The sequence below is a fragment of the Lepus europaeus genome, chromosome 2 (genome assembly GCF_033115175.1).
Source record: "Lepus europaeus isolate LE1 chromosome 2, mLepTim1.pri, whole genome shotgun sequence".
NCBI classification, from domain to species: Eukaryota; Metazoa; Chordata; class Mammalia; order Lagomorpha; family Leporidae; genus Lepus; species Lepus europaeus.
In genome coordinates, this window is record NC_084828.1 from 84,594,989 (window position 1) to 84,606,429 (window position 11,441).

The 11,441-nt window shown below is 55.8% G+C and overlaps 1 protein-coding gene across 1 annotated transcript; it reads right to left on the reverse strand.

Moving 5' to 3' along the window:
* Positions 1-8,995: 8,995 nt before the first annotated feature.
* LOC133748481 (large ribosomal subunit protein eL28-like) lies at positions 8,996-9,409 on the reverse strand. Its single transcript, XM_062177299.1, has one exon. It carries the CDS (start codon positions 9,407-9,409, stop codon positions 8,996-8,998), a length of 414 nt encoding a protein of 137 aa, XP_062033283.1.
* Positions 9,410-11,441: the final 2,032 nt, after the last annotated feature.

Here is an 11,441-nt window from a genome sequence, read left to right on the forward strand (position 1 = left end):
CCAGGGCCGTGACCATGAGCCATTTGTCAAAGCAGCTGTTACGTAATTGTGCCACTGTCCTTGCAAGGACATGATGGGCCACGGAGCTGAAAACCTGAACCCTACAACCCTAGCCTCCCAGCAAACATCGGGTTGGAAGAGGAAATAAAATGTACTCCTTAAGCATCCAACTGTGAGCAGCTGCACGTCCCGGTCTGTTCCGCATGTGTGCTGCTCTAACAGAATACCCAAGACTGGCCAACTGGCAATCAATAGAAATTTATTTCTCAGGTTCTAGAGGCTGGGTGGTCCAAGGTCGAGGAGCCTGCATGTGCTGTCACCTTCTTGCTGCGACATTCCATGGCTGAAGGCCCGAGAGCAAGAGAGCGTGCATTCACGCACGCACAGGTTCACATGTGCAGAGACAGGAAGGGAGGGCTAAGGGGCTCAGGGCTGACCCCACTGTTATAACAAACCCTCTCGTGCAAAAACAAACCATGAGATCTGGGGACTTACTGCAGAGATTCCACCCCCTGGCTTGTTCTTATTGAGGGCTATGCAGACAGTCATCTGGCCTCCCACGTCTTGCAGCTGCCCCTCCCCTCGGTCACACCAGACCACCCTGCCTAGGTGTCAGTGGTGTGTTGCCAGATTGGAGCGGGTGGAGGACAAAGACCTTATGTCATTGTGGTGTGCCCTTCCCCCACCCCACCTGGACCTAAGCCAGCAGCTGACATACAGTTCACCCAGTTAGGGTTAAGAGTGAACCAATGTTAGGGCCAGTGCTGTGGCGAAGTGGGTAAAGCTGCCGCCTGCCATGGCCAGCATCCCATATGGGCGCCGGTTTGAGTCCTGGCTGTTCCATGTCCGATCCAGCTCTCCGCTGTGGCCTGGGAAAGCAGAAAATGGCCCAACTCCTTGGGACCCTGCACCCATGTGGGAGACCCAGAAGAAGCTCCTGGCTTTGGATCAGTGCAGCTCCAGCCATTGCAACCATTTGGGGAGTGAACCAGCGGATGGGAAACTTTCTCTCTCTCTGCCTCTCTGTAATTCTGCCTTTCAAATAAATAAATAAATCTTTTTTTAAAAGGAAACTGTTTTTTAAATATTTATTTTATTTATTTGAAATACAGAGTTACAGAGAGAGGTAGAGACAGAGAGAGAGAGAGGTCTTCCATCCAATGATTCACTCCCCAGATGGCCGCAACGGCTGGAGCTGCGCCGATCCGAAGCCAGGAGCCAGAAGGCTCCTCTGGGTCTCCCACATGGGTACAGGGCCCCAAGGACCTGGGCCATCCTCCACTGCTTTCCCAGCCCACAGCAGAGAGCTGGACCGGAAGAGGAGCAGTCGGGACTACAACCAGCGCCCATATGGGATGCTGGCACTGCAGGCCAGAGCTTTAACTCGCTGCGCCACAGTGCCGGCCCAATAAATAAATCATTAAAAACAAAAAAGAGTGAACCAAGGCCCGCAGGTCTCCCTTGCATGGCCTTGCATAGCACAGGGACAGGGCGGCCCAGGGGCTGCTGAATGGCAGCCGGGAGCCCGCCTTCCTTTTTCCTCCCCAGCCGCACGCTCCTTGTGCTCTCCTCTGTGTCCTTCAGAAACTTAGTAAGACCTGACGCAGTGGATAGCGACTACAACATAAAGGCTCCCCCTTTTCACCGCACTGGGTCCTCACACAGCTGACCCCATCGGGTAACTTCTGGGACTCGGTGTCGAACAATTTGAGTGAGGTGGTTAGAGTCGGCAGCTGGAGGTGCTGGGACTCACACCCAGTGTGCCTCACCCAGTGGCCCCTCACCCTTCTTGGTCATTCACTCAGCCTGGCTCACTCCTGCTGCCTGGCCTGGGGCTGGCCCTGGGTCAGGAGAGCTGTCTTCTCTGGCTGCCCCTTGGGCTCGTCCTCTGCCGGTGTCATCCTACTCACTTGTCCTTGCCTTCGGTTGAATTATCTGGGGACGGTGAACCCTGAAAATGGATGTGTCTGCAAGAACGTTCCAAGGCTCTTGACTCAGACAGAGCTGGGCTCAAATCCAGTTCTGCCTTCGTTGGGCTCTGCAAGTCAGCTGAACTCCCGGCACCTCCGTTTCTCATCCGAAGTGGGTTGTGCAAGGTCCAGAACCATGGCCTGCTACAGCAGTCAGCGCGAGGCTGGGAAGCGGAAGGGACTCAGTGGGGAGAGCTAGACCCGCCCGTGGGACCACCGGCCTGGGTTTGTAAAAAACCCAGCTGCTGAATTAGTCCATCCTTCAATTTCTAGGCTTTTCGTGAGCTCACTGAGCCTCCTCTTTGTTATATGCCTCTTTCAGCTAAAATATTAAGATAATTAATGGATAAAGTGTGTGATCATGAGTTAGGATTTTAAAAAACATTTCTCATCTCTTCTACTAGAGATTACATAAATTAATTTTCACATTAAAAATGGTTCATAACGTCCAACTACTGCAGGCTTGCTAACAATGTCCAGTGCTCCAAGCCCACGTGCCAGGCAGCGGTGAACAACCCCGGCTCCAGAGTCAGACAATACCAAGTTTAAATCCTGGCTCCACAGCCAAGGACCACATGGCCTTGACCATGATAGCGAATGGCCCTGAACCTTGGCCTCATCTGAGAGGTGGGTTAGTACCAGCACAGTTCTCGGTGTCTCTGAGAAGGTTCAGCCCCCGGTGAATGGTGGCTGGGTGGGGGACTGAGCGGAGGGATTTGGGGCGACTTTTTACAAACTCCTTTCCAAGCTTTTGTGTAAAGCTGCACACCGCCAGGAGACATTGCTTTCAAAGTGTATCAGTAAAGGCAGTAGGAAAAATAGGTATGGCCCCAGGGGGCATCTAAATGTCTCATGTTCCCAGTGTCCTTCATGCCACCTGCTCCTCAAAAGTGGGAGCAGGGTGCTGAGGGGTGAGGGGCGGCAGCCGTGGATCTTCCGGGGCAAGGACAGGAAGGAAGGGTTGGCAGACTTCAGGTTTGCCAGGTGCTTCTGTTCGTAGGAATTCTCCCTACATCACCCCTTGTCCCCCCTGTGGTGAAACAAATGCTAAGCACAGGTTGCGCGCTCTCCTAGGATTAACTACTGGGTCCCCTGTTCTCACACACAGAGGATCTGTCCACACGAGCGCTCAAGGACAAGCGCACGGAGAAGCGGGGGCCCAGCCCAGGGCGGTACACGTGGACGGCCCATCCCGCCGCAGACCTGCCTGAACCGAGGTGACGGGAGGCTGTGCGAGGAGGGAGACTGGCCAAGACCTTGGTGCAGGCTCTGCTGTGTGCTCTCGGCCAGCCCCAGTGTCCCTGGGCACAGCTTTGACGCCACCCTGAGCTACATCCCAGGAAGGACGTCACCACTGCCTCTAGCTGCTCCTGTCCGGGGACGGCCTGGGCCATCACGGTGCCTGCCATAGCTGTGCTAGCTCTCCGGGGCGGGGCTGGCGGTCTCCAGTACCGCTTCATCCTTCTCAGCCCCGGATCCTGCGCTGGGCAGCCTGAGCTGCGGCTGGCCCTTTCTCTCTGCTCTGGCTGGAGGATGATTGAAGGGGCCTGGAGTTAAGGTCAGCACATCCGAGGATTGTGTATGCTCTTGGTTGTCAGCTGTGGGAGGAGCCACCCGGAGCACCCAGCTGCCCTGGGAGGAATGGCTCCCATAGCAAAGGGAGCCTACTGTCCTGCAGGCGGGCCGAGCCTGTCACCCGAGGCTATCAGCATCACCCAGGGGCAGGGACAGTGGCCACACTGGGTGGCTTCCAGATGGTGAGGGGCAGACCACTGGATCATCTGAGGGAGGTGGAGGGTCCTTGGGGGTGGGGATAAAGAAGAAATTTCATATGAGCTGTGCTCCAGGACTGGACGGGCTCTCTTGGGGAGAGCGTGCTGCTTATGTTCTGCAACGCTGTGGGTTTGAGCTAGAAGGTGGGGCAGGTTACAGAGAAGGGAAACATAGCTGGGTAGTAAATAGCTTACTTGCCAAAGATGTCTAAGCTGCTTTGAGAGGTGGTGATCAACCAGTTCCCAGCTGTGCTTAAGCAGAAGACAGAACCTTTGTCAAAGATGTGGTAGGAGGGGACAGGTGCTGTGGCATAGCATGTTAAGCTGCCGCCTGCAATGCCGGCATCCCATATGGGCACCGGGGTCTAATCCTTACAGTCATGTGCTGATGCTATGAAGCAGGTGGAAATGGAATCTGGTCATGGTGTATAGAGGTCGAGCGCAGGGAAGTCGTTAGAATTAGATGAAATCACCTTGGTGAAGCCCCCTGATCAAAGCCTAGTGGCCCCAAAAGAGGAGGGGAAGAGCCAGAGACACCCACACACACGCACACACACACACGCACACCCATGCGCATAGACACATGTACACACACACATGCATGCACACATGAGCATACACACATGCTCCCTGTCTCTGGCTATGTGATGCTCTGTGCTGCCTTGGGACTGTCAGCAAGAAGGCCATCTTCCATGAAGTGGCACAGCTGAAGGGGCCATCCCAAGACCCTGTGCCAGCCTCCCAAACTCTGAGGGAGCCCGCCTCAGCTATTTCATCATGGTAATGAAAATGAACGCATACAACAGGCCTAATGAAAACAGGTAAGACTCATCAGGGTGGGACCCCCCATTCCCCTCCCTGTAGCTGGGGGTGGAAATGTGGAAGGACCCCTCCCCCCCCCACAGCATTCTTCCTGCCTTCCCTCTTTTTGTCAAGCCCCTCTGAGGCCCCATGAGCCTTGAACCTGCAGATTAGCCCAGAACTCACCTTTGTTCCTTCCAAAGCCTTTGTCAGCGGAGCCAGGCGGCGGAGCCTGGAGCAGTGTCCCAACCATGGGGGCACGGACTGCGTCTCCTACTCAGTTCAGTGTCCCCTCTGGCATCGCACACCGCAGAAGCTCTCCTTGTTTGAAATAGGTTCACCTTCACTGTCCTTTCCCATCTTAAAAGCGGAAAACAGAAACGTTTACTCTTCCCCATCCCAATGTTTCTCCCTTGTTAATCGCATTCGGGACATGGAGCACCAACCCCTGATCTGTCTCCCAGCGCCCTGTGGAGCAGCGCCTCTCCGTGATGGCTTGGTGATCGGCATTTCCTGGAGATTTGTATAGAATGACAGAGAGTCCAGTCTCTTAAGGCCCAAGAAAATAATGGAATAGGGGTTGGGGTGGAGGTGGGGTGGATGGGCAACCCTAATGGCACCAGTATTCTGCATGTCCAGATTCTGCAAATGGGTCACTTCCATCTGGATTGCAGAAGTCAACTTAACAACTCATCTCAGAGGATGGCGGGAGGACCTGGGGGATCCACCTGCAGCTCAGAGCATTTTTATCCCCAATGACTTGCCATAACGTGCCCAAGAATGTTGGGAAGACAGGGGGTCCCCAGGGAGAAGCCCGAGAGTGGCCGGTGGGATGCAGAGTTAACAACTAAAGGGAGTGAAGCCTCCAAGAACAAGGTGTGCGAGCCGGCCATGAGCAGAGCCCCAGACCCATCAACGGGCAGAGCTGCGTCAGGGGGGAGAGCTGGGAGAGATCTGATTCTAGGAAGAGGCTGGGAGACCCTGTGCTTTGGCTCCTCTGACCCACGGTGCACCACCTCCTCTTAGGCCCTCGCCCCTCCCCTCTCCCCCACCCAGGACTCACAGCACTCTCCTAACCAGAGGGTCCCACACCTCCTTTGCAGCTTTACCTCGTCCCCAGTCCACTCTCCGCTCTGCTCTGATCACGCCCGGCTTCCTGATGTGCCGTCTCCTCAAGGGAACTCAGGAGACGCTATTTGAATGACTGAATGAACAAACTAAAGAATGCAGAGGGTGGGTGCCGTCCGTGGAAACACACAAAAGGTGGAGGTTTGGGCCTCAGGCATTAGGGAGCTGGGGGATCCTCCAAGCCAGGTTAGGACAAAGCCAAAGTTCCTGGGAGAGAGGAGCTGGAGAGGCACCAGCAGACCTGAGGTCCCGCCCCCACCCTAGGAGCGGAGTCCTTGCAGTGCCTGGAGTGATGGGTTCTCAAGCACTTTCCCCGTGCAGCTCTCTGCGCTGCAAAGAATCACTTGGAATGTTGGTTGTGGTCATGTTGTGGGAATCCAAACCAGACCACCTTTGAGAGGGAAGAAGAGAGAGGCTGCGGGAACCCAGCCGAGCTCGCAGCAGAGAGTGAGGGAGTGGCCCTGCAGCCCCACCAGCGCCACGAGGCTGCCTCTCCTGCACCAGCTCAGAGCAGCTGGGGTAGCTGACAACGAAGTAAGGGGACAGCAAATCCCACAGGACCACTTGCTCAGAGCCCTCGTTGTAGGGATTGGGAGTGGCTTGGCATCCAGACGGCGGCCAAGTGCAGGCCGGGACATTTCATGGCGAGTGGGTGAGCGGGGGCAGGAAGGAGGGGAAGGCTGGGGCAGCCGGAGCATCCAAGGCCTCTGTGGGTCTCCCTCCTGGATCTTACTGTATCAAGACACTGGACAAATGACACTCATTCTAGTTCCAACGAATGATAGGATCCAGGCTGAGAGCCCCAGACCCAGCTCTCTCTGTGTTTGCCAAGGACCTGTCTCCGTATCATCATCACATTATGTAAGCAGAGTTACTCATCAAGATTCCCAAGGACTTACAGATATAGAGCGTATTAAAAGCTAGTAATGCAAAGCACACTGATGAATTATAGATATACAGCTCATATAAAATCAGTGGCCATTATATATGGAAATTAAATGGTGGCTTAGAATAATGATTAGGCTAGAAATGCAAAATTGCTCTGTATACATACTTAGTGCTTGGTCAATAAGGAAAATACCTCATAACATGTTTCGCATGGGCTGAAATGGAAGCCCAAGAGGAGGAGAAACTTGCAGGTTGGAAACGGCTGGTGTCTGGGTGGAAGCACGCAGCCACACCTGTCTGGAGCTGTGGGACAGTCAATGGTGGAGCCGGGACAACTGGAAGAGGAACACGCCTGGGACGCAGGGTGCTGGGCACAAGCTCGCCAGCAATGGAGGTTTCTTTGAGGGAGTGAGACATTTGGGGAGGGCATGAAGGAGAGGTGAACCTCACAGGGGGAGGTACGGACGCCTAACATTTACGGAGTGTTTACTAAGTGACTCTGCTAAGTGAATCTTTTTTTCAAGATTTATTTATTTACTTGAAAGTTCAAGTTACACAGAGAGAAGGAAAGGCAGAAGAGAGAGAGAGAGAGAGAGAGAGAGAGTCTTCCATCCGCTGGTTCACTCCCCAGTTGGCCGCAACAGCTGGTGTTGCACTGATCTGACGCCAGGAGCCAGGAGCTTCCTCTGAGTCTCCCACGTGGGTGCAGGTGCCCAAGGACTTGGGCCATCTTCTACTGCTTTCCCAGGCCACAGCAGAGAGCTGGATTGGAAGCAGAGCAGCCAGAACTCGAACCAGTGCCCATATGGGATGCCAGCACTGCAGGCGGTGGCTTTATCTACTATGCCACAGCACTGGCAACTTTGTTTTTTGTTTTTGTTTTTGTTTTAAGATTTATTTTTGGCCGGCGCCGCGGCTCTATAGGCTAATCCTCCGCCTTGCGGTGCTGGCACACTGGGTTCTAGTCCAGGTCAGGGCTCCGGATTCTGTCCCGGTTGCCCCTCTTCCAGGCCAGCTCTCTGCCGTGGCCAGGGAATGCAGTGGAGGATAGCCCAAGTGCTTGGGCCCTGCACCCCATGGGAGACCAGGAGAAGCACCTGGCTCCTGCCTTCGGATCAGCGTGGTGCGCCGGCCACAGCACGCCGGCTGCGGTGGCCATTGGAGGGTAAACCAATGGCAAAAGGAAGACCTTTCTCTCTGTCTCTCTCTCTCACTGTCCACTCTGCCTGTCAAAAAAAAAAAAGTCTTAAAAAAAAAGATTTATTTTTATTCATTTGAAAGACAGAGTTACAGAGAGTGGGAGAGACAGAGAGAAAGGTCTTCCATCCGCTGGTTCACTCCCCAAATGGCTGCCACAGCCAGAGCTGGGCTGATCAGAAGCCAGGAGCCAGGAGCTTCTTCCAGGTCTCCCATGTGGGTGCAGGGGCCCAAGCACTTGGACCATCTTCACTGCTTCCCTAGGCACATTAGCAAGGAACTGGATCGGAAGTGGAGCAGTCGGGACTCAAACCGGCGTCCATACGGGATGCTGACTTAATTTGCTGCATCTCACACCGGCCTTTGAGGGGGGTGGTGTTGCCATCACCACTTCTGCCTATGGAGGAAGAAGTGGGGTGGGAGGCAGAGTTTCTGAACCTGACGGCCTCACTCTAAGGCCCAGATGACCACACGGCGTCCTCTGCTGCCCCGACCTCTCCTCGTGCTGATCTGTGCGTGGCGTCCCACCAATCAGAAACTGCTCTGTCCACGTGTCCTCCATCACACTGTGCCCAGACCCTGACTGGGGGCCACAGGTGCGGGCTTTATCTCTGCCTCCATGTTGCTGGCTACGGACAAAAGGTGAGATTGTGTGCATCGGCACTGACCCACCCTCACTGGGGCACCGTGCAGGGTTTCAGGAGGAAGCATGGCCCCTGTGCCAGTCTCCGCTCACCCTGAGCCCTCCCCTCCTCCTCACAGCCCACCTGCTGTCTGCTAGGAGAGAGGCTGTGTGGGCATTGGGGTCACTCAGAGCTGCCACCCTTCTCTGTTCTACCTGACTCTTCACTTCTGCCTCCCCTCCTCCTCCTCTCCGGCCCTGAAATCCTGGGATGCTCCCTGGGGAATCACTCCGTGTTTTCTGTTTTGCATATGGCAGTGAGTGTCATCGACCACGATGGGAGCGGTCTGACAGGCCCAGCGCTCTTCCTGCGATGAAAATTAAATGGTGGGATGGTAGAGAAAGGTGCGTGCGGAAATTTGAAAAGCTCTATAGATGTAAAGGCCAATAAAATAAAACTTCTTAGGGGGATCAGAATCTTGTTCTAAGATTTCTCTTGAAATAGGAACACTTAAATGAGAAGGAAGAAATGATGTAAATTTGTATTGATTTCTTGGGAAATCAATCTTTTTTTTTTTTTTTTTGACAGGTCTGACTGTTTATCGTGGGGCAGGGGCTCAGGAGCTCTTGGTGGGGCGGGTGCGATTCTGCTTCACCATCACGGGTTTCTGGCTGCGCAGGAGGGCGCTGGCTCTGCGGATGGCGCTGGCTCTGCGGATGGCGGCCATGCGCAGGTCGGGGCGGTACTTGTTCTTGCGAATCATGTGCCGGGTGGTGCTGAGCGTGGCCCGGGATTTCTTGTTGATGATGGTGGGCACGTACGAGGTGGCCGGCTTCCGCTGGCCGGATCTGCGCTTCATGACCCCCACGACGCCCTTGCGGTCGGCCGCCGGCTCCACGCCCACAGTCTTGAGGTGGATCAGCCCGTTGTAGCGGAACGAGTTGCGGGCCTTCAGGTTGTTGGGCTCTGTGCTGTACCTCTGCTTGTTCCTCTTGATCAGGAAGCTGGAGCACTGCAGGTGCGCGGACATGGCGGCGGCTCCTCTCGCCGAGGCTGCTGGAGACAGCCTCGGGATGCAAAGGAGCACAAAGGCCTCAAGCCGATTGGCCAGGGGCCTTGGCTGATGCTACACACTGAGTGAGGACTTGCTAAGTGCCTCTTCTGGGGAAATGGGGACAAGACAGGCGTCGAGTCAGGAGGCCCCATTCCTTCAAATTGCAGTCAGGTTCAGCAGCCCAGTCGCTCCCCAACCAGTTTCTGCGCGATTCAGAAGGGATTCTCAACAGATCGTCTCCAGCGTCCTCCCAGTTTTGCTGCTCTGGCCTAGAATAAAGAAAATGGTTGAGTAAGATTTCAGGTGGAGCCCGCCAGGCTGATTGCCTCCTGTGGGACTCACCCGCTGCGTCCTTGGGCCAAGACTGCCTAGGTTCAAGGTTTCACTGAAATGGCCCACAGCACTCAGGGAGACACGGTTTGCACTTAGCAGGTTAGGTTGAAGGCCCAGTGCAAGAGCAGCCCCATGGAGGAAGTGTGCCGGGCCAAGCGAGGCAGGGCCTGGTGTGAGGGCGGCACGGGGCTCCCTGCCCTTCCGGGGCTGCCGCCTTCCCAGCACATCAATGCAGCCAAGCCGGAGTACACCCCGGTCTGCAGCCTGCCTCCCCACCTCAGAGGCCGAGGGCTGCATCTGAAGGTCCCCACCCTGGAGCCACCTGGGGACCCCACTCTGAGTCACCTGGTTAGCCTGGACTCAGGTGTGGCTGAAGGGGGCTCATTATGAATAACAAAAAAATTGCCGAGGGTTTTAGGCGCTCTGAGCCAGCAGCAAAGACCGCAGGTTTGATGCCCAGTAGCTGACCTCAGTGGGCATCAGGTCACTCCAAGGACTGTCTTCCCAAGGTCCAGGGCCAGACGGAGAAGGGTAGAGGGTCTGGAGAGGCAAGGGGAGGACACGCAGTGCACCTGTGTCACACACACCTGCTGTCTAGCGGACCCCGTCCCCTCCACCTTCCCACAGGCCAGAAGAGGGAGGGAACAGCACGTCTCAGCCCTAGCACAGCAGAGGCAGCAGCAGCCCTCCAGCCCAGCCCGAGGTCTGCTAGGGCCACGTGGCTGGCTGCGGACCGCCCCCCCCCCCCCTCGTGGCTGAGGTCTGGGCCAGAGCCAAATGATCATGGCGTCCTTCTGCCCTGCTTCTCACCACCAGCCCTGCACCCATATCTCATTCGTTCCTGCCTGGGCTGCTGCCACAGCCTCCCCGCAGGTCCTCCTGGGGCCAGCCTCTCTTAGCTAGCGATGGCACTCGCAGCCACCCTAAAAATCGCAGCTCCTAGCTTCCCACCCAAAGCTGTCACTCGTGTGCCCTCATTTCTCGGTTTCCAAGCACAGCCTGACTCTGCCATTCGCTACATGCACCTGTGCTACCTCAGGCTTTGCTGCAGCTGCTACCCTTGCCAGCAATGCCTCGCCCCACCCCCACCTATCACCTGCCAGCTTCTCAGGGTGCCTTTCCGATCCCCTCAGCCCTGGCTAAGGCCCAAACCCCTTAAACGTTCTCAGCGTTCCAGCTGCAAAACTCCAACTGTGACCTTGCCTGCATTCGTTTGCTTCTGCGTGTGCTTTCCCAGCACTCGTTTCCGGGCTCTTACTCTGCCAGGAAAGGACCCGTCCTGCTCTCAAGGAGCTGCGGTCTGCCCAGCTTGGGAGACCTGCTGCAGTCACAACAGTCGTGCAGGTCACTGTCAAGTTCAACGGCCACAAGTGCTGCGGAGGAGGGAGCGTGGGCCCAGGGATTCAGTCACGGGGGTGGGAAAGGTCCTCCTGGGAGAGCACGTGGAACCAAACACTGAGGGGAGAGCAGAGAAAGCCCGCTGCCCAGGTGAGGGGCGGACAGTCCAGACGGGGGACTGGTGTGGGCAGAAACTCCTGTCCTCCCTCTGCTCCCTTCTTAAGCCTCGGACTGCCCCACTTGACCTGTTGAGGCAAAGTCTGCTTCTGGTTTTGTGTAAGCCCAGCCCAGTACCTGGTTCTTACAGGTGCACAGTGAGTCCTTAAGTTGAATTGAG

What these genes read in the sequence shown, in the direction of transcription:
- LOC133748481 (XM_062177299.1), bottom strand. Translation starts at nt 9,409, where the DNA reads ATGTCCGCGCACCTGCAGTGCTCCAGCTTCCTGATCAAGAGGAACAAG.